General features: G+C 40.9%; 2 protein-coding genes across 2 annotated transcripts in view; both read left to right on the top strand.

The window, feature by feature from the left end:
• LOC118562707 overlaps window positions 1-22,478 on the top strand; it is a 275,945-nt gene that overhangs the window by 24,408 nt on the left and 229,059 nt on the right. The window lies entirely within an intron of this gene.
• On the top strand, window positions 1,467-21,558 carry LOC105923972 (NLR family CARD domain-containing protein 3). The gene is made up of 10 exons (XM_036135537.1): window positions 1,467-1,572; window positions 3,086-3,205; window positions 4,103-4,178; window positions 4,304-4,532; window positions 7,802-9,611; window positions 9,741-9,914; window positions 12,338-12,511; window positions 20,776-20,822; window positions 20,929-21,295; window positions 21,371-21,558. Exons 1-10 carry the CDS (start codon window positions 1,484-1,486, stop codon window positions 21,534-21,536), a joined length of 3,252 nt encoding a protein of 1,083 aa, XP_035991430.1. The 5' UTR covers window positions 1,467-1,483; the 3' UTR covers window positions 21,537-21,558.

Raw genomic sequence — 22,478 nt, 5'->3', positions numbered from 1 at the left:
CTTCTAGGTTGATCTTTCTGCTGCAGCATCTTTAATCTCCTCTTCTGTTTCATTTATTATGAATCTCAGTGCTGTTTTGTGGACAGTGGTTCGTGGTTTTTGGCAGCCATTTTAATTTTAGTCTTAGTCCTTTAGACGAAATGCTTATTAGTTTTAGACAGATTTTAGACTTTTCTAAATGCAATAGTTTTAGTCCAGTTTTAGTAAAAAAAAGTACCCAGATAGCAAAAGATGTTAATCCAATGTTGAATTATGGTAAAAAATTTTGATTTTTGGTTGATCAGCCAATTCTAGTGAATTAATCAATGTTGAAAAAATGCCATTGCATCAATGTTGTTTGCTACCTCAGAGCTCTGTCTTGGGGCTAATTTTATTTTTATTGCACCTGCTCCCCTTAAGTAGGGTAGCACTACAGTTTAGTGATGTCTCCTGCCATCTGTTTACAGAGGACGTACAACTTTACTGTTCCTTTAAGATGTCTGAGACCCATAAACTGAGCTCCCTGAGCAACTCATAGCCTGAGATCCTTAGAGCAGAACCTACTGATGGCCCCTCGCACTCGCTTTAGGATCCAAGGAGACAGATGCTTCCAAGCTGTTGGACAAAGACTGTACTATGTACTTCAATAACGATATATATCAATCAATGGACATATATAGATGATAGAAAAAAGGATCAATAAAAAGTTCAATAGAACAGCTTTCTCTCCTTTTGCATTCTAGCCATGTAGGGTTATGTTACATCATTACATCCTCCCACCCAATCACAAACGCAGACCCAGGAACCAAGCTCCACCCACTTCAAAGAGTTCAGAGAGTACATGTTCTTTGATAAAACTTGCAGTTTTGGTAAGAAATTGTTTGAATAAAGGGTTGAGTTTGATTTCAGTGTTCTGAATAGATCGCTAAGCAACAGTATAAAATGGCCAAGGCTGCACTTAATATATGTTTTGAATTTGTTCAAGCTGCATTTTACTACATATATATATATATATATATATATATATATATATATATATATATATATATATATATATATATATATATACTACTTCTATTTATGTAGTAGTATATATACACACTACTTCTATTTATGTAGTAGTATATATATATATATATATATATATATATATATATTTTTTTTTTTTTTTTTTAACAGCGGTGTTTATATATACACACACTATATATAATATATATATATATATATATATATATATATATATATATATACACTCAGATCTTTTTTTAACGGTCTTTCAACTGTCTTAAACTGCATTTTACTACATAAATAAAATTTTATTAAAATGAATAAATTGTACTTACTGAGCTGATGTTCAACAAAAAACCAGAGGCAATTATTGATACTTTGAGAGCAAACATGTGATCTTTAATGTAATTTATGTCAACGTTTAGATTGATGATTTGTGATTTCTCTGTAGATTAAGGTGGAACGTGTGTGTGTGAGCTGATGTGGATTCATCAGCATGGATCAATGCGAGACCAGAGAGGAGGAAGTCCCTCCCTCTAAAACTACTCTGTGTGAAGACCATGAAAGCCAGGGCAAAGTTCAGAGGTGAGATCATCATCTCTAACTGTCCACTGTCCTTCCCCAACAGGGTCCATACCATATAAGTTGTGTTCTGGTTTACATCTAATGTTAAGAAGCAAAAGTATTTGTAGTCCTTATGTGACCATAATGAAGGTTTTGGTGAGACACTGGCTTCATACATAACACACAGACACAGACAAATACATAACTGTTCAAGTTGAATGTACAGAGAAATCTTCCTGAGAAGTAAAAAAAATTGTGAATAGTTCAAGTCAAAGAACTGTGCAATTTGCATGAACTTGCAAGCATGTGCAGATGCACCAGTGTCTAGCCGGTTATGCGTACATGGGTGTCACGATGGAGGCGGAGCGGGGGTGGCTTCAAACTTACCCATTCTAGGAGCTGGTTTCAGATGTAATATGTTTTGCGGCCGCTTCATTGTGATCGGACCCCTTAACCGACAAAGAAGTTTGTCATATACGCCCAAATCCAGCTAAGTCTGGACAGCCCTTAGTTTTAGGTTGTTAGTAGTTGATACGTGGCTCTATTTTATTCCTATTTTCCTCCCTGGATGTTCTCAGTTTAGTTAGTTTAGTCTTACCTATCTGGTCATTCTTCAAGCATTCCTGTTAGATTCTGCTTCTCCCTGCCCCTGTCAGGTCATCACCCTCTCTCTCATGCTAATTACCTTCACTCTCCTCACCTGTATTAATTGCCACCTGTTGTTCCTTCCGTTTCCTCCCCTCCTGAGCCATCTGTTGTTTAATTGGAGTGAGGCAGTCAATGATGTCTGAAGCTGTAATCATGGAGCAGCAGCGAATCATTTGCTAGTAGGAAGCAGTTGGATAAGCTCATTAGGAGGACCAGCTCTGTCCTGGAATGTCCCCTAGACCCAGTGCAGGTGGTGGGAGACAGAACAACTGAGAAAAATAACATCACAGTTGGACAGTGTCTCCACCTCATGCATGGAGCTGTAGCAGAGCTGGAGAGCCCTTTCAGTGACAGGCTGCTGCATCCTAGATGCTCTAAGGAGCACTTCTGTAGGTTCTTCCTCCCAGCTGCTGTTAAATAATAATCTCTGCCGACCACAAGAGACTAAATGTCTTCAAACGTGTTACTGGTCCCATTGGTTCTTGATCTGGTAAAGAATCATTTACACTGACTCTCAGATCTTAATGTCCATTTTCACACTCTTTAGCTTCTCTGGGAGTATTTATACAGTTATGCTTATTGTATAGTTTTCTCACATCACTCTGTAAATCTGCTGTCGTTCTTATATTTTAACTTGTACATTTCATTTTTACCGGAATATGCTGTATTACCTTTTATTAACTGCATAGTATTTTCCCCTTTCTGATAAATTATTTCTCTTCTGCTGTACAGCTTAACTTTAAACGTAGCTTTTTATTCATGTTATTTAATCTAGAGTGTAAGCCTGCTGTCTTCTGTCTACCTGTCTTTGCCAGTCATGCCAAAATTTCCTCATTGTGGGTCAATAAATGTATTTTTATTCTATTCTATAACATTCTCCTCTCAGGCTTCATCAGAGAGTCAAAAATAAGAATGAATCTGAACCCAGTTCTGTGTCCTTAAGCAGCGACATATCCATGCATCACATCCTTGAGTTCTCATCCAAACATCCTTCTGCTTCAACAAGGTGAGCTTTAAACATCAGACTGAAATGTTTTCATTATGTGGACAAGTGAATATTGGATTTTGGATTTATTGCAGAGGTTCTGATGGGAATGTTTCCGTTTTTTAATCTGAAGTTAGATTAACTTCATGATCCAATTTGGCAGAACTACTAGGTACACCTCATGATCCAACACAGTAGAATGATGGCTTCCATTTTATGACCCAACATGGTAAAACCACATAATGAACCAACATCGCAGAACCACTGGGTCAATGTAAAGATCCCACATAGCAGAAAAAGTAGGTCTACTTCATGATTCAACACAGCTGAATCACTAAATCCACTTGTGGCCCAATATGGAAAAATCAATTGGTCCACTTCATGACCCAACAAAGCAGAACAACTCGGTTAATGTGATGATCCAACTTGGCAGAACCACAACCACTCAGAGCCGTAGTGTCCCAGACCTCCGTGGAGGACCTTTGCTCCACTCTTCTTTCCAGTGTTGCTTCAATCCACTCAGGTTTGCAGGCATTTGTTTCTGCACAGCTCTCTGAAAATCTCATCAGTATTTTTATTTGGTTGAGGTCTTTACTTTGACTGGGCCAGTGCAACATTTTCATAATTTTTTAAAGTCACCGTGTTTTAGATTAGGAATGTTTATTCATGCTGGACTATTGATATTGTGCAGAAATATAAAAATATTTTGAATAGCCTATTGGCATATCCTAAATGTTTAAAAGGAAGCATAATAGGTCACCTCTGATTACTTTTTAAATCTAATCAGGTTTTATGTTCTCTTTGGAAAGCACTAAAGGAGGTATATAAATAAATGTCACTTAGTTATGTTCTGGACTGAATGGACATCTTGAACCAGGAAAAGCAGACGAGTTAACTGGTTTTCTGATTCTTCCACAGAGCCGATGGGAGGAAGGATGTTCCCAGTGATTATTGCGGCCGGCAGGATCAAACACAACTGGACTCCATATTCACGGTCTGTACATGTGCAGCTATGTTACATCTGTTCTGATCTCCAGGTTGCTGTTCGTAGATCAGGGTTCCACTACAATCAGTCCTGATTTCTGTCTAATGCAGAAATCCTCTTTGATTCTGTTCTAGCTGCTGGAGGATAATATTATCGATTTTGTGAGGAAGGAGCTCAAGATAATCCAGAAGTTTCTGAGCACTGACCGTCCAGAGCTCATTGTGGGTCAGAGGGACGATGAAGAGGTGCTGGAAGGTGATGATGAAGAGCAGAGAAGGAACAACAGTAAAGCATTAGTAAAGATCGTCCTGAATTTTCTGAAGAGGATGCAGCAGGAGGAGCTGTCTGTCTGTCTGCAGAGCAGTAAGTTCATTTTCTTAAGGAAGAGTTAACTAAATGGGTAAATGCTGTTTTTCTAATCAAAAACATTGACAGATGTTTGTGCATAATATTCATGCACCCTTTTTAACGCAATGAAATCTCCAGAACAACGCTCTGCATGAACAGCCATATGCTGGAACTGGATGGGGTTGAAAGGACAGGAAAGAGACACAGAAGCCATTGTTTCTGTAGGACAGAAAAACAAAGAAATTACACACACAGTGAAGGCCAGAATTATTTACATCTGATGGGAGATTTTGTTTCCCACAGCTAAGAGACTGACTGATTCTGGATTGGTAGGTCTCAGAGCCATGTCTGTCTCCTTCATCTCTTTTACAAATTTGCCAGCCTGATCTTCAGTGACGTGTATAGTGGGGCTGAATTCTGCAGTTGAGCGCCTCGCGCAGCATGAATAGACAGAGCCAAAACTAACTTTTTTTGTTTTCTTCCCACCCTGACTACAAGAAGATAAATCTTTATGTTCTCATGGAGTATGTAACAAGCTTTAGCTGTACCTCAGAGTGTGCCCTTCTGGACTGAGATGTCTGATGTTTTTCCAGGTATCTGTACGAGCTACTTCTCCAGACTGGGGGTTACTGCCCCAAGTGCTCCTATGACCACGGCCCCTACTGGTGTCTTCACCTTCCAGACTCTTTATAGTTCTTCCCTGAGCCCTTGGTATTTCTCCAGTGTCGTGTGCTCTTTTATTTTCTGATGTTTCCATCACTCAGGATGGCCACATCAATCACAACAGCTGTTTTCTGCTGTTTATCAATTATCACAATGTCCGGTTGGTTTGCCATTACCATTGTTTGTGTTTGTATCTGGAAGTCCCACAGGACCAAATCTCTGTCATTCTCCACCACCTTGGGAGGTGACTCCCATTTTGACCTGGGGGTCTCCAGTTGGTATTCTGAACAGATGTTTCTGTACACTATACCAGTCCCATGGTTATGTCGTTCCATGTATTCCTTCCCTGCTAGAATCTTGCACCCTGCTGTGAGATGCTGGATGGTTTCATTCATTCTCTTTTTTTTCATAGTAGGTACACCTGGTCTGGCGTTCTGTTAACTGTGACATCATTCGGAGAAGACGGCTCACCCGCTACTACCATCTAATGTAGAACAGATTACTAGATCAATGTGTGCTTCTGTGCTTTTTTGTTTCTCTTGTTGTGTCTCTGTTCTGTCTTCTGTAACCCCAGTCGGTCGAGGCAGATGACCGTTCATACTGAGCCCGGTTCTGCCGGAGGTTTTTCCTTCCCGTTAATGGGTGGTTTTTCTTCCCACTGTTGCTTCATGCTTGCTCAGTATGAGGGATTGCAGCAAAGCCATGTACAATGCAGATGACTCTCCCTGTGGCTCTACGCTTCTTCAGGAGTAATGCTGCTTGTCGGGACTTTGATGCAATCAACTGGTTTCCTTATATAGGACATTTTTGACCAATCTGTATAATCTGACCCAATCTGTATAATATGATTGAACTTGATTTTGTAGGGGGAGGGGGGGTTAGCGGCGGCAGCTCTTAGTCTTTCTATGTTTTCAGCACATTCATTCACAGCAGTGATGCATGTGGGGGATTACACTAAGACTGAACTTGTATTCAGAAGGGCCGTTTAACCAGATCACTGTTTTTTTATGGAATGTAATTGTAAGGGTAAGTTAAGAAGCCTTTGACTGGAAGCTGAGATAGAGCCGTTTGACTCAGGTACATATGACCGGGGATGCATCTAAAATTTCAGTACTGGAGTTTTACACCCCTGATCTAAACCTTAACAAATAACAGTTCACCTGCTATCTTCGGGCTGCTTCTTTCATTAATACTCTGTTTGCCCTTCCAGTAGGTGGAGGGCCATAACTTGGTAGTGTTACCTCTGTGCCATATTCTTTAACTTTTCAGACAACAAATTCATCAGGGCTCTGAGGGATCCTCAAAGCTTGCAATATTGTTTTATAACCAAACTATGCTTTGAAACTCTTCACATTAACCCTTGTTTGCTGGAAGCTTTCCTTGGTTTCCATGATGCCCTTTGTTTATTGAGGTGCGCTAACATACCTCTGATGCCTTCACATAACAGATGTTTGTATATTTAGATTAAATTACACACTCAAGGTTTATTGCCTTCAGGAAATGAATCAAGGATATCAAGTTTTTCTAGCTTTGCAGAAAGTTTTAATTTAATTATCTTTGTTCAGACATTGTGTCACACGTAAAAAAAATGTGGTCAGGGAAAAGTGTCTTAATAAATATTTTAAATGATACCATTAAAAAAAGAAAAAAAAAAAAAAAAAAGAACTTGATTTTGTAAAGTGCCTTGAGATGACATGTTTCATGATTTGGCGCTATATAAATAAAATTAAATTGAATTGAATTGAATTCAGTGTTGGTCTTGGGCAAGACCACTAAGGCTGATGCTTACCTCATATTATATATGTTGAAAGTAAAAAACAGAAAACCATACCTGCTCAGTCCAGTCAAACAAGGTCTGTGTCAAGTGTTGAGGAACCAGGGCACTATGACAACAAATGAGCTACTGAAACATGTAGGCAATGGACACTAGAAGACAACAAGACACTATTGGAATTGTACTGCTCCAGTAACCCTTGGCTACATGCCACCCCAAATCCAGCATCCTTAGGCTATACATTAAGCAAAAAAGAAGGAGGTAGAGGTCTAGGGAGCCCAGAGCCACCATAGAAGATGAAACAACCAAGCTCCAAAAATATATCAGGTAGATGGCTCCAAGGGATGAAGTGCTCAGCAAATGTCTCAGACAATAGAAGCTGGAAGAGAAGGAACTGAAGGAAAGATCATGAGAGGAAAAACCCTGCATGGGATGTACCACCGACACATAGCTGAAGTAGTAAATATGACCAAATCCTACCAGTGACTAGAGAGGGCTGGACTGAAGGACAGTAGTGAAGTTCTGATCATGGCAGCACAGGAGCGGGCCTTGAGCACCAGAGCAATAGAGGCCCAGATCTACCAGACCAGGTAAGATCTCAGGTGCAGGCTGTGCAAAGAGGCCCCAGAAGATCCTTGGTGTGAAAGTCCTTCCTGGAAGGAAGGAATGGTCATGAAAGTCTATTCATGCTTTGCATTCTGGGATTAAGGGTTATAATTTGTTTTTTTTGTTCTCTGTGTGCAGTTTAGTCCTTGTCTCCTACCATGGCTGGGCCTAACATATCTTCCCACTTCACATGTTTGCTAAACTGTTTTTCATATAAAATTATGTGTTTATGTTAATGCAGAACACTGTGCTGCTGTTTGTGAGGATAAACATAAATCTGCTGTGAAGAAGAGGTTCCAGTGTGTGTTTGAGGGGATCGCTAAAGCAGGAAGTCCAACCCTACTGAACCAGATCTACACAGAGCTCTACATCACAGAGGGAGGGACTGGAGAGGTCAATGAGGAACATGAGATCAGACAGATTGAAGCAGCATCCAGGAAACCACACAGACCAGAAACAACCATCAGACAAGAAGACATCTTTAAAGTCCCACCTGGAAGAGATCAACCAATCAGAACAGTGATGACAAAGGGAGTGGCTGGCATTGGGAAAACAGTCTTAACCCAGAAGTTCACTCTGGACTGGGCTGAAGGCAAAGCCCACCAGAACATCCAGTTCATATTTCCATTTACCTTCAGAGAGCTGAATGTGCTGAAAGAGAAAAGGTTCAGCTTGGTGGACCTTGTTCATCACTTCTTTACTAAAACCAAAGAAATCTGCAGCTTTGAACACTTCCAGGTTATGTTCATCTTTGATGGTCTGGATGAGAGTCGACTTCCTCTGGACTTCCAGAACCAGGAGATCCTGACTGATGCTACAGAGTCCACCTCAGTGGATCTTCTGCTGACAAACCTCATCAGGGGAAAACTGCTTCCCTCTGCTCGCATCTGGATAACCACACGACCTGCAGCAGCCAATCAGATCCCTCCTGAGTGTGTTGACATGGTGACAGAGGTCAGAGGGTTCACTGACCCTCAGAAGGAGGAGTACTTCAGGAAGAGGTTCAGAGATGAGGAGCAGGCCATGAGGATCATCTCCCACATGAAGACATCAAGAAGCCTCCACATCATGTGCCACATCCCAGTCTTCTGCTGGATCACTGCTACGGTTCTGGAGGACGTGTTGGAGACCAGAGAGGGAGGAGAGCTGCCAAAGATGCTCACTGAGATGTACATCCACTTCCTTCTGGTTCTGTTCAAAGTGAAGAAGGTCAAGTATGATGGTGGAGATGCAACAGATGCAGACTGGAGTCCAGAGAGCAGGAAGATGATTGATTCTCTGGGAAAACTGGCTTTTGATCAGCTGCAGAAAGGAAACCTGATCTTCCATGAATCAGACCTGACAGAGTGTGGCATCGATATCAGAGCAGCCTCAGTGTACTCAGGAGTGTTCACTCAGATCCTCAGAGAGGAGAGAGGAGGACTGTTCCAGGACAAGGTGTTCTGCTTCATTCATCTGAGTGTTCAGGAGTTTCTGGCTGCTCTTCATGTTCATCTGACCTTCATTAACTCTGGTGTCAACCTTCTGGAAGAAAGACAAACTTTTCTCTGGTTGTGGTGGTTCCTTCTATTTAGGAAAAAGGTTGAACCAGAGAGCTTTTATCAGAGTGCAGTAGACAAGGTCCTACAGTTTCCAAACGGACATCTTGACCTGTTCCTCCGCTTCCTCCTGGGACTTTCCCTGCAGACCAATCAGAGTCTGCTACAAGGTCTGACGTCACACAGAGGAACTAACATCAAGACCAACCAAGAGGCTGTCAGCTACATCAAGAGCAAGATCAACGAGGAACATCTCGCTGTAGAGAAAAGCATCAATCTGTTCCACTGTCTGAATGAACTCCATGATCATTCTCTAGAGGAGGAGATACAACAGTCCCTGAGATCAGGAAGTCTCTCTACAGATAAACTGTCGCCTGCACAGTGGTCCGCCCTGATCTTCATCTTGCTGTCATCAGAGAGAGATCTCGACGTGTTTGACCTGAAGAAATATTCTGCTTCAGAGGATTTTCTCCTGAAGCTGCTGCCGGTGGTCAAAGCTTCCAACCGAGCTATGTTAGTGCACACTGCTACAATACTTTTTCACAAAGCTAAAGCTTTCTTGCAAAACATTTTCATTGACCACATTTATCAGGGTAAAAAGAAAACCGTCTGTTTATTATTTTCTCTACATTGTGCTTGCAGACTGACTGGCTGTAACCTCACAGAGATGAGCTGCAAAGCTCTGGCCTCAGTTCTCAGCTCCCAGTCCTCCAGGCTCAGAGAACTGGACCTGAGTAACAACAACCTGCAGGATCCAGGTGTGAAGCTTCTCTCTGCTGGACTGGCGAGTCCAAACTGCAAACTGGAGATTCTTAGGTGAGGTTTCATAGCTTCTACGACCTTCATCCTAATTTAAAGTGGACAAATTATGCGAAATCAAGTTTTTTTTAGTCTTCAAATAAATGTTTTTGTGTACTTGGAGTCTTGCATTGGAGAGAAGTTGAATGTAGTCTGTCCAGGAGCTGCGTATGTATCTTTATATTGTGTTTGGGGTATTTTCCAAGCTGTTCTGTTTTCTTTACTCTCTATTATGTTTTTTTTTAACAATTACGTCAGAGTATTTGCTGCAGAGCTGCTAAACAAAGCTTCACAAATGCACTATTTTTATTCTTTTGCCACAATTCTGTAGTCCAAGCTAAAGGATGCTGAAACTACAGGTGGACAAGTCAAAATGTTAGGCTGTTTGGTGTATTAACTCCCACAATTCATCACACTAGTGATGGGTCGATGAGGCGTCATGAAACGTTTCGACACATTGCAACTCTGTGCCGATACTGTGTCACTGAATACTGACACCTGCTGGACCTTAAAAATCACTACAGGCAACCTGGTTGACAGAGTTAACTGACACTGATTTGATGACCAAGTATACACAATACAATTTAAATCATTGTATGTTGCATTGTATTATTTTATATTTTCATTTGAATTAAACATATATTTGATTTTTTTTAGATACAGTCAATAAATAATGTGAAGGAGGATGCTTGTGGACTGGCTTTTTTATTTTTTTTTTACAAATGGTTGATCGGGCGCTGTGTTTAGTTACCTGACTGATATCATCTGTTCTGAAATCGGACATGCTGAGTATGACAAAGGGAGGAAAAACTACTCAGAGTAGCAGCTTTCTACTCAGTGTAGATCAGCCGTTTTTTTCTGAAACGACGCTCAGAACAAAGACGCACAGCGCAACCCGCCCAACCAAAAAAGCGTTGCAGAACCCATCCATCAGTGGTGCGCTCCGATCAGCACCTGGCGCTCACAGAGCGAGACTGTGGTACAACACCATCACACCAGAGTTGCAAAATAGTTAAAAATTAACCATTATTAACCGTTATTTTGTTTACAGTTCAGCTTGGATTTTCTTTACTGTGCAGCATAGCTTTGCTGTGCGCGCTGCTGTGCGCGAATGCACACGCGTGCAGCTTAGAGGGAACAGAAACAGTTTGGCGCGTCAGTCAGTTCGAAACAGGTGCTGTATTGGTCACGTGACCGAAACAGTTCCTGTATCGGTCACGTGACTTTTCCGTAGCAATACACACATTGACACGGGTTTCGCTCTATGAGACCGACACATGCGCAGACGCATCGGTGTTGCCGGACCCATCACTACATCACACCATCTCACAGCAGACTACAAGAATGGCCGAACAGGATGGAGAGGAATGCTCTGTGACGTGGCGGGGGGTGGGGTATGAAGTGCCTCCTTTACATTTAAAGAGACGGTACCAAGACGAGTTTCTCTCAGATGGACCTCAGGATAGTAGTAAAGGCTACTAAATACTCCACAAGAACTGAGACATTTTTTATATTCTTTCAATGACGTAGTTTTCTCCTCTCAGTCCTGTCTTGGGGGGTCTCCCTGCTTGTTCTCGACACAACGTCTGGGGAGGACCATTTTCTCATGGGGTGTCTGACTACTGTACTGTAATTGGACAGAATTTAAATGACTGTGTTCAGATTGGAAATGCAGAAATGTCTCATGCATCTATCAAATTTAGAACTGTAGTCACGCAACTCTGTTGGTTATGTGGTCGAACATGCCACTTCTGCTCACTGGCAGCATTTCTTCTATAAATTATTCTAGCCGGGCAGTCCTGACCCCAGTGTCTTTCCAAATAGCGGCAGAGCACACTGTGAGCTTCAATTTTTGTCTGCTCATCTAATTTCAGCTCTCCGCCAGCCCTGTGCTCAACTTTCTCTGTGTGTCCTTTCACCCTTCTGCTCTCAAATGATCTTCAGTGACATGTGTAGTAGGTCGGATTTTGGCAGCTGGGCTTCTCGTGGAGTATCAATAGACAAAACCAAACAAACTTTTCTCATGTGTTTGTCACCCTGATATAAAGAACACAATTCTTGGTTTTTGTTGAGTATGTAGCTTGTTTAAAAGAGGGACTGTGGAGCAACAATAAAGAGGAATACAACCTAAAGCATTGCTGGTCCACTTTATATAGGCCATAACTGAATAATTTCAATGTGAAAAGGAAAAAATTAAAAGCATGATTTGTCACTTTTCATTCCCACTGAATTTCTGCTCATCACTGGCAGCCACTGCTCATTCTAAATAATATCAAGCAGCTTTTCATCCTCCTCTGTTTGTTAATCTGTCTTATTGACCCATTTCTTTACTTTTTTATATTTGGTTCACTGCCAAAAAAATACTCAAACTTGGATTGAACTTTAATCTTAAGCTTTGTATTTAATTTGGGACTAAATCATGTATTATATTTTCCTTGCAGGCTATCAGGCTGTCTCATATCAGAGGAAGGCTGCACTTCTCTGGCATCGGCTCTGAGCTCCAACCCCTCACATCTGAAAGAGTTGGACCTGCGCTACAATCATCCAGGAGAAGCAGGCTTGAGGCAGCTGTCAGCTGGACAGAAGGATACACACTGGAGACTTGAAACTCTCAGGTATGGAGAGACCTACCACTTTCTTCTAGATAGAGGAGAAACAGCTGAAAGTATCACTATTATTTTTTTATCATGCCCTGAACTTTCATTCTGTGCCTCTAAAAGAAACTACATTGAATGCATGAATAAATTTGTTATTTTGAGTATTTCAAAGAAAAACATACAAAAAGTAAGGGAAAAAATATGAACATTTGTAAATATACAGTGTACAATAACAATAATAACTAACAGAAAAGTAAGAATTAATACAATTTAAGCTCAGTAAGGAGTGTCAGAGGAAACTTGTGGTTTCCTGCCCTTTTTAAATTTTCAAGGTTTGTACAACAAAGTAACGCACAAATATTTAAGCATTGCATAATCAAATTAAAGACAACAAATTTCGCTATACACCACCATGTCAGTTAATGTAGCGCGCTGCTCACATTCAAAACTAGAAACCATAAGTTCACTCCTAATGTCACTGCTCTTCTAGCACAATCTGATCAGATAATAATAATAATAATAATAATAATACATTTTATTTCAAGTGCCTTTCAAAACACTCAAGGTCACTGTACATCTAAAAACAATAAATGGTAAAAGTAATGTCATCATAATTAAAAGAAACAACACAAACTACACACAGGAAAGTAATATTAAAATCATAATGAAAATGCAATCTTGAACATGTGGGTTTTGAGTTTAGATTTGAACAAGGGTAAAGACTCGGTATTGCAGATGTCAGGGGGGAGAGAATTCCAGAGTGTGGGCGCAGAACGAAAAAAGCTCTGCTCCCCATTGTGCTAAGACGGGCTGATGGAACAACTAAGTATGCGGGAGGGAGTAGAAATCTAAAGTAAATCAGAAAGGTATGGAGGGGAGAGATTGTGAATAACTTTAAAAGTAAATAGGAGGATTTTGAACTGAATTCTGAACTTCACAGGTAGCCAGTGGAGCTGCTGCAGGACTGGGGTGATGTGATGAAAAGAGGGGGTTCTAGAAATGATGCGAGCTGCTGAGTTTTGTACTGACTGAAGCTTGTGAATGGATTTTTGAGGAAGACCGAAAAGAAGAGAATTACAGTAATCGATGCGGGAAGTGACCAGACTATGAACAAGAGTGCAGGTGGAGCTAGGGGAGAGAGAGGGGCGAAGGCGATTGATATTGCGTAAGTGAAAGTAAGCGGAACGGGTAAGGTTGTTAATGTGAGAGGAGAAGGACAAGGTGCTATCAAGGATGACACCCAGACTCTTGACCTGAGGTGAAGGGGAGATTATGGAGTTGTCAAATGAAAGGGAGAAACTGTCAGCTTTGGATAAAGTAGATTTTGTTCCCACTAGGAGGATTTCTGTCTTGTCATTATTCAGTTTAAGAAAGTTGGAGGTGAACCAGGATTTTATTTCAGTTAAGCAGGAGATTAATGAAGGAGGTGGGAGTGAAGAGTTTGGTTTACAAGAAAGATAGAGCTGGGTGTCATCTGCATAGCAGTGAAAATGTATGTTAAGTTTCCTAAAGATATTGCCATGGGGGAGAATGTAGATGATAAAGAGTAGGGGTCCTAGAACAGAGCCTTGGGGAACACCGGTGGTAACTGGAGAGGAGTTGGAACGATATGACTTAATCTGAACAAACTGAGTGCGGCCAGAAAGATAGGATTGAAACCAGGCTAGGGGATAATGAGTGATGCCAATTGTATAAAGTCGATGGAGTAGGGTAGAGTGTGAAACTGTGTCAAGATGACACTTAGATCAAGAAGAATGAGGATCGATATTACACCAGAGTCAGCTGCTATTAAAAGATCATTGATTATTTTTAAGAGGGCGGTTTCAGTGCTATGACGGGGACGGAAGCCAGGCTGGAACTGTTCATAAAGGTTGTTGTGAGTTAAGGGAGAATCATGTTGAGAACCGACTGTTTTTTTTTCAATTATTTTTTAAATAAAAGGTAAATTTGAAATTGGCCTGAAATTATTGTAATTGTTGGGATCCAGTCCAGGTTTCTTCACAATAGGAGTGATAATAGCAGTTTTGAAAAGAGATGGAACAATTCCATAACCAAGCGAGGACTGAATGATGACAGTTATTTGGCTCGCAGACTTCCTGTTTGCGGTAAGGCGTATTGTGTCACTTCCTGTTGTTGCTGTGTGAACGACGGAGCTTTGCTCCAGGCTCTCTCGCTTTTTATCTTTAAACCTCTTTGCTGTAACATCTGTTTCCAAACATAAGCACTTTTAAAACATTGTCTGTGGCTGCTCATCACGTTTGGGAACTCCTCGTGTTTCACACGGTTTGTTCTTTGCCGTGATAATAGGGCGTTAGCCTAGCTTTAGCCTAGCGTTAGCCTAGCGCTAGCCAAGCCTTAGCCTCATAATGGCTTCTCCGTCTCTGACTAAGTCTCCTATCTGCTGCTCTCTGTGTCAGATGTTCAGTTATTCCTCTGCCTCCTTTAGTGATGATGGTACATGTAATAAATGTAGTGTTTTTGTAGCTTTGGAGGCGAGGGTCTCAGAATTGGAGACCCGGCTCCGTGCTGTTGAAAAACCAGCTGATAGCCGCTCTTTTGCTAGTGCGGAGCCGCATAGAGTAACTTCACGTAGCGAACCTAAAGCAGTAGCACCCGAGCAGCCGGGTAACCAGGCTGGCTGGGTGACAGTTCGTAGGAAGCATAGCTCTAGATTACAGACCCCAGATCACCACCAACCCATCTGCGTTTCTATGATTTTCCCCTCTGAGAGGCAATCTCGCCGAGGAGCCGACCTTAATTATTGGCAGCTCCATAATGAGAAATGTGGCACTAAAGAAACCAGGGACCATAGTTAAATGCCTACCAGGGGCCAGAACAGGCGACATAGAATCCTACCTAAAACTACTGGCTAAGGATAAGCGTAAATACCGCAAAATTGTTATTCATGCTGGCGGTAATGACACCCGGTCACGCCGATCAGAGGTCACCAAAGTTGGTGTTGCTTCGGTTTGTGAGTTTGCTAAAACTATGTCGGACTCTGTAATTTTCTCTGGTCCCCTGCCTGATCTGACCAGTGATGACATGTTTAGCCGCATGTCATCATTCAACCGCTGGTTGTCTAGGTGGTGTCCAGAAAACGACGTGGGCTACATTGATAACTGGAGAACTTTCTGGGGAAAACCTGGTCTGATCCGGAGAGACGGCATCCATCCTACTTTGGATGGTGCAGCTCTTCTTTCTAGGAATCTGGCCGGATTTATTAGTTCTCCTAAATGCTGACAACCCAGGGTCCAGACCAGGAAGCAGAGCCGTAGTTTAACACACCTCTCTGCAGCTTCTGTACTGTTACCCACCCATTATCCTATTGAGACGGTGTCTTTCCCACGGCCAAAACTTAACAGATCAAAAACTGATCTAAAAGGAACAAATCATAAAAACCTAATAAAAATCAAAATGGTTCACCTTGAACCTAAAAATAAAATAATAAAATGTGGTCTATTGAATATAAGGTCTCTCCCTCCAAAGACTTTGTTAGTTAATGAATTGATTTCTGATAATCAGATTGATTTGTTTTGTCTCACAGAAACCTGGCTACAAGAGGACTACGTTAGTATAAATGAGTCAACCCCCTCCAGTTATTCAAATTTCCACATTCCCAGATCTGTGGGAAGAGGAGGAGGAGTGGCAACTATCTTTCAGTCTGATTTATTAATTAGTCCCAGGCCAACTAATAATTACAGTTCTTTTGAACATTTAACCCTCAGTTTCCCTCATCCAAACTGCAAAGCAATAAAACCTCTTCTGTTTGTTGTTTTGTATCGTCCACCAGGCCCTTACACTCAGTTTTTGGATGAGTTGTCAGATTTCTTATCTGATTTGGTGTTAAATACTGATAAGGTTATTATAGTGGGTGATTTTAACATCCATGTTGACACTGAATGTGATAACCTTAGTGTAGCCTTTAAAACTATCCTAGATTCAATTGGTTTTGCTCAAAATGTGCATGAACCGACGCACTCTCGGCTCCATACTTTAGACCTTGTTCTGACATATGGCATTGATTGTGAAGAATTAACAGTATTCTCTCACAACCCTGTCCTGTCTGATCATTTTTTAATAACATTTGAGTTTAATCTAACTGAATTCTCCACCCCCAAAAGAGGGTTCCATTATAGTAGATTTTTATCGGATAATGCTGTATCAAAACTTAGAGTCTGTCCCCTTTTTAATATCCTCAGTATTGCAGAAATGCCCTGTAGATGGCAGCATTGCTGTTTCTTCCCATTCACAAATCGATACCTTTGCTAACAATGTGACTTCCTCATTGCGTTCTGCATTAGACAGTGTAGCTCCCTTGAAAAAGAAGGTGATTATTCACAGGAAGCTGGCTCCTTGGTTTAATTCAGAGCTGCGTTCCTTGAAGCACAATGTTAGGAAATTGGAGAGAAAATGGCGCTCTACACACCAAGAGGAATCCTACTTAATCTGGAGGGACAGACTATTGTTGTATAACAAGACCCTCCGCAGAGTTAGAGCAGCATATTTTTCATCATTAATTGAAGAGAATAAAAATAATCCTAGATTTCTCTTTAGTACAGTTGCCAAACTTACCCAGAGCCACAGCTCTGTTGATCCATCCATTCCCTTAGCTCTTAGTAGTAATGATTTTATGGGATTCTTCATAAATAAAATTGATGCCATTAAAAATAAAATAATTGGCATCCTCCCAAACATGATTACCTCGTCCTCAGTAAGTGAGGCAGCATTAGAGGAATCTTTAGAATCTGCGCAGTGTTTGAACTGTTTAGAAGCAGTAGAGCTTTCTGAGCTATCTAAAATTTTAGCTTCATCTAAACCTTCTACCTGTATGTTAGACCCAATCCCAACCAAGTTGTTTAAGGACATATTCCCTTTGATCAGTGGCACTATTTTAGACATGATTAATCTATCCTTAGTAAATGGATATGTACCACAGGTTTTGAAAGTAGCTGTTATTAAACCTTTACTTAAGAAACCTTCTCTTGATCAAGATGAGTTAGTAAATTACAGACCTATATCTAATCTTCTTTTCTTATCTAAAATTCTTGAGAAAGTAGTTGCTAATCAACTTTGTGAACATTTACAAAGTAATGACCTACTTGAGGAGTTTCAGTCAGGCTTCAGAGCTCATCATAGCACTGAAACAGCTCTGGTGAAGGTCACTAATGATATTCTCATGGCCTCAGATAATGGACTTGTGTCTATACTTGTCCTGTTAGATCTCAGTGCTGCGTTTGATACAGTTGATCACAATATTCTCCTACAAAGACTTGAACATACTGTAGGGATTAAGGGGAAAGCATTAGGCTGGTTTAAATCTTATCTGTCAGACAGATTCCAATTTGTTCATGTTAATAATAAATCTTCCTCAAACTCTAGGGTCACCTGTGGAGTACCACAGGGTTCAGTCCTTGGACCAATTCTCTTTACTATATATATGCTTCCGATAGGCAAAATTATCAGACAGCATGGGATTAATTTCCACTGTTATGCTGATGATACTCAGCTATATTTATCCATAAATCCTGATGAATCCAATCAATTACTTCGACTGCAGTCATGTCTTGATGACATCAAAAGCTGGATGACTTTAAATTTCCTGCATCTAAATTCTGACAAGACCGAAGTTTTAATCTTTGGGCCAGAGTCCTCAAAAAATAAACTTCTTAACCAATCACTTAATCTGGGTGGCATTAACCTGGCCTCTGGTAATAAAGTAAAAAATCTTGGTGTTATTTTTGACCAAGACATGTCATTTAAATCCCATATTAAACAGGTTTCCAGAGTTTCCTTTTTTCACCTCCGGAATATCGCCAAAATTAGAAAATTCTGTCCAGGAGTGATGCTGAAAAACTGGTCCATGCATTTGTTACTTCAAGGCTGGGCTATTGTAATTCTTTACTATCAGGAAGTCCACAAAATGCCGTTCAAAGCCTTCTGCTGATTCAAAATGCTGCAGCAAGAGTTCTGATGAAAATCAACAAGAGGGATCATATTTCTCCAATTTTAGCTTCCCTTCATTGGCTTCCTGTTAAATCAAGAATAGAATTTAAAATTCTTCTTCTAACGTATAAAGCCCTTAATAATCAAACTCCATCATATATCAGAGCTCTGATTACCCCGTATGTTCCTAACAGAGCACTTCGCTCTCAGACTGCAGGTCTGCTGGTGGTTCCTAGAGTCTCTAAAAGTAGAATGGGAGGCAGATCCTTTAGCTATCAGGCTCCTCTCCTGTGGAACCAACTCCCAGTTTTGGTCCGTGAGGCAGACACCCCGTCTACTTTTAAGACTAGGCTTAAAACTTTTCTTTTTGACAAAAATTATAACTAGTGACTCATGTTACTCTCAGCTACCTTTATAGTTTTACTGCTATAGGCTTAGGTTACTGGAGTATACCAGGATCTAATTTTCTCACTATATTGAGTTCTACTGTTCTTCAATTATGCATTATGTGTTGTCATTTCTCCTTTAACTTTCTGTTCTCTCTCTTTTCTCTTCATAGTAGGTACACCTGTTCTGGCGTTCTGTTAACTGTGACATCATCCAGAGAAGACGGCTCACCCGCTACTACCATCTAATGTAGAACAGATTACTAGATCAATGTGTGCTTCTGTGCTTTTTTTGTTTCTCTTGTTGTGTCTCTGCTCTGTCTTCTGTAACCCCAGTCGGTCGAGGCAGATGACCGTTCATACTGAGCCCGGTTCTGCCGGAGGTTTTTCCTTCCCGTTAATGGGTGGTTTTTCTTCCCACTGTCGCTTCATGCTTGCTCAGTATGAGGGATTGCAGCAAAGCCATGTACAATGCAGATGACTCTTCCTGTGGCTCTACGGTTCCCCAGGAGTGAATGCTGCTTGTCGGGACTTTGATGCAATCAACTGGTTTCCTTATATAGGACATTTTTGACCAATCTGTATAATCTGACCCAATCTGTATAATATGATTGAACTTGACTTTGTAAAGTGCCTTGAGATGACATGTTTCATGATTTGGCGCTATATAAATAAAATTGAATTGAAGTTATGAAGGGGAGGAGAGCGTGAAGGCAGGATTTGACCAGGGCAGACGGGATGGGATCAAGTGGGCAGGTGGAAGATTTAGATTTGTTGATTAAAATTAGAGATATTGGAGATAAAAAACTGCATTATAGAATTACAGGTGTCAGTTGAGCATAGGTGGGTAGGAAGAGGAGCTGGGGATTTTAAAATATTGTTAAACACCAAAAACAGAGTCCGAGAATTACCTTCATGTGAGCAGATCAGGTTGGAATAGTAAGTGGATTTAGTTTTAGTGATTAGTTCTTTATATTGAGTTATCTGAGTTATATACATTTCGCTGTAAACTGTTAAACTGGTTTTCTTTTTAAGTCTTTCAAGTTAACGGCACTTAGCCTTCATGGTCCAGAGTTTAGGGGTAAACCAGGGGGCGGAGTGGGAAAAGGTGACAGTCCGGGATTTTGTTGGGGCAAGGAGGTTCAAAATGTCATTTATGCAGTAATTGTACTGAGATGTCAGTTCATCCGGTGAGGAGGAAGGATCCAGGATTAAAGTTCTTAGGATGTGTGAAGAGAGAGTGTCCAAGTTAATGTTCTTAATGTTCCGGTATGAAAGGAGCCGTGGGGTCTTTGCTGTGAAGAGACGAGGGGAAATGCTGAATAAAAGAAGGAAATGATCAGATATGTGAAGATCCTCAGCTGAACAGTTAGAGAGGGTGAGACCAGAGCAACAAATTAGGTCAAGAGTATGACCTTTAGAGTGTGTTGGAAAATTTGAAAACTGATCAAATCCCCACCAACATTACATTGGGTGAGAGAGAGGAGAGGAGGGTTAGAAGATCAGTTAATTCATTTAAAAAGTCACTGTGTGGCTTGGGGGGGCGATAGACAGCCGCAACAATGGTAGGTGTAGGGCCAGAGAGTGTAAAGGGCAGCCAACAACAATGCATACGACTGTCCACTGTGGCTTCATGCATGCTCAGTATGAGGGATTGCTGCAAAGCCATCAACAATGCAGACGACTGTCCACTGTGGCTCTACGCTCTTTCAGGAGGAGTGAATGCTGCTTGGAGAGACTTGATGCAACCTGCTGGGTTTCATTAAAGAGGAAACGTTTTGACCAATCTGTCTGAAGGATTTGGTTGAATTTCACTTCGTAAATTCAGATGACATGTGTTGTGAATTGGCAAGATGAATCTTAATCATTCATCTCGCTTGTCTGGTTGAATACTGGGTCCTCTGTCTCTGGTTCTTGACATGTATAGTCTAATCCTCCTCCTCCTCCTTGCAGGGTGGACCCTTATGGAGACCAATGGTTGGTACCAGGTTTGACAAAGTGTGAGTGTTTCTCATTTGAATAATAACATCAGTTTTTATGGAGTACGTCATCAAAGTGTGTATAAATGAAGAACTGCATCCTGATCATGTTTGTTTTCTCCATCAGATTCCTGTCAACTTGAAATTGACACAAACACCGTGAACAGCAAACTCAGACTGTCTGATGGCAACAGGAAGGTGACACGTGTGGAAGAGGAACAGTCATATCCTGATCATCCTGACAGATTTGATGTCTGGCCACAATTACTGTGTCAAAATAAACTAGAGGACGGTCGTTTTTACTGGGAGGTTGAATGTAAAGGAGATGTTACTATATCTGCCAGTTACAGAAGAATCAGGAGGAAGGGAACCAGTCAGGATGTCGTGTTTGCAGTGAATGATCACTCATGGAGTCTGACATGTTCTAATGATGGTAGTTACTCTTACTGTCACAATAAGATACAAACACCCATTTCTACCTCCTCATCCTCGTCCCCCACCCACTCTCCCTCTTATTTATCCCCACTCTCCTACTTCTTTTCCTCTCCATCCTCCTCCTCCTCTGTCTTGAACAGAGTAGCGGTGTATGTGGACTATCTTGCTGGAATTGTGTCCTTCTACAGATTCTCCTCAGATACACTGATTCACCTCCACACCTTCAACACCACATTCACTGAGCCTCTTTATCCTGGATGTGGATTGTGGTCTGATTTCTCAGAGTTTCAGACCATCTAATTTCTTGTTTCGTATCTTGTTTTTTTTTCTTTGTCATCAAAGCCTCACAGTGAATTTCAGCATGTTGTGTTTGCTGAATGCAAACTGTAAAATCAGAAAGAAACCTCTATCGCTCCCATGCATCAAATTCAGCAGAAAGGAGCATTGTGTACCAGTTTATGTATCAGGTGGCAGTTGGTCAGACAGAGAAAAAATATTTTAGGAATACATTGAATTTTATTAACATAAAAACTCCAGGTCCTGACCTGATGAGGCATTCCTCAAAACCTCATGAACAGCATCTAAAAAGAGGAATCACGTTGTAATTACATATATATTTTTTTTATATTTAAAGGATGCTGAAGGTTGTAAAAACCCAGTGGAACAATAGATATATTCAATTCATCCAGAGATAAAGAGCATTAATAAAAATATATCAGATTATAAAAGCATTAGATTTATTCTATACAAATATACAACACTTGTAATTATTTATATAACTACATTGGGATAACAAGAAACATATCTTGTTAATTTATACTTAAAAATGGTTTTGATTTCTACACTGAAGTTATGGTTGTGGGTCACTGGCCACTCCCTGTATCCCTCAAGTGACACTTAAAAAAAACTCACTGGTGACAAATCTGTGGAAGCAGATCTGATTCTGGCTCCTCACAACTAGCAGGGATTCCGCCTTGCTGCACTCACAGACTGGCCAGTCTTCATGCAGCAATCCCTCCCAGCTGCAGTCAGAGTAAGGGATTTCTTCCCTCCGTATCCACAATATAAACTATTCACACATGCACAGGTATGCCAATGACTTGGTTACTGTTGTTGAAGTCTCTCTAGCGGACCATAATGTGAAGAACAAACTAAACTAAAACAAATTTTTTTTTTTTTTTATCTCTGCTAGTTTCCTTTTGGTTGCTTGAGCCAGTCGCCAGCCCATATAAAGGAGTGTTA

Source organism: Fundulus heteroclitus, chromosome 3 (assembly GCF_011125445.2).
Source record: "Fundulus heteroclitus isolate FHET01 chromosome 3, MU-UCD_Fhet_4.1, whole genome shotgun sequence".
Taxonomy (NCBI): Eukaryota; Metazoa; Chordata; class Actinopteri; order Cyprinodontiformes; family Fundulidae; genus Fundulus; species Fundulus heteroclitus.
The sequence above is the reverse complement of the archived record's forward strand: the minus strand, read 5'-3'. Positions and strand labels throughout refer to the sequence as shown.

Coding starts and splice junctions, on each gene's coding strand:
- LOC105923972 (XM_036135537.1), top strand. CDS start 1,484: ATGGATCAATGCGAGACCAGAGAGGAGGAAGTCCCTCCCTCTAAAACT. Junction 3,206..4,102: donor CATCCTTCTGCTTCAACAAG/GTGAGCTTTAAA, acceptor ATTCTTCCACAG/AGCCGATGGGAGGAAGGATG. Junction 9,915..12,337: donor TGCAAACTGGAGATTCTTAG/GTGAGGTTTCAT, acceptor TTTTCCTTGCAG/GCTATCAGGCTGTCTCATAT.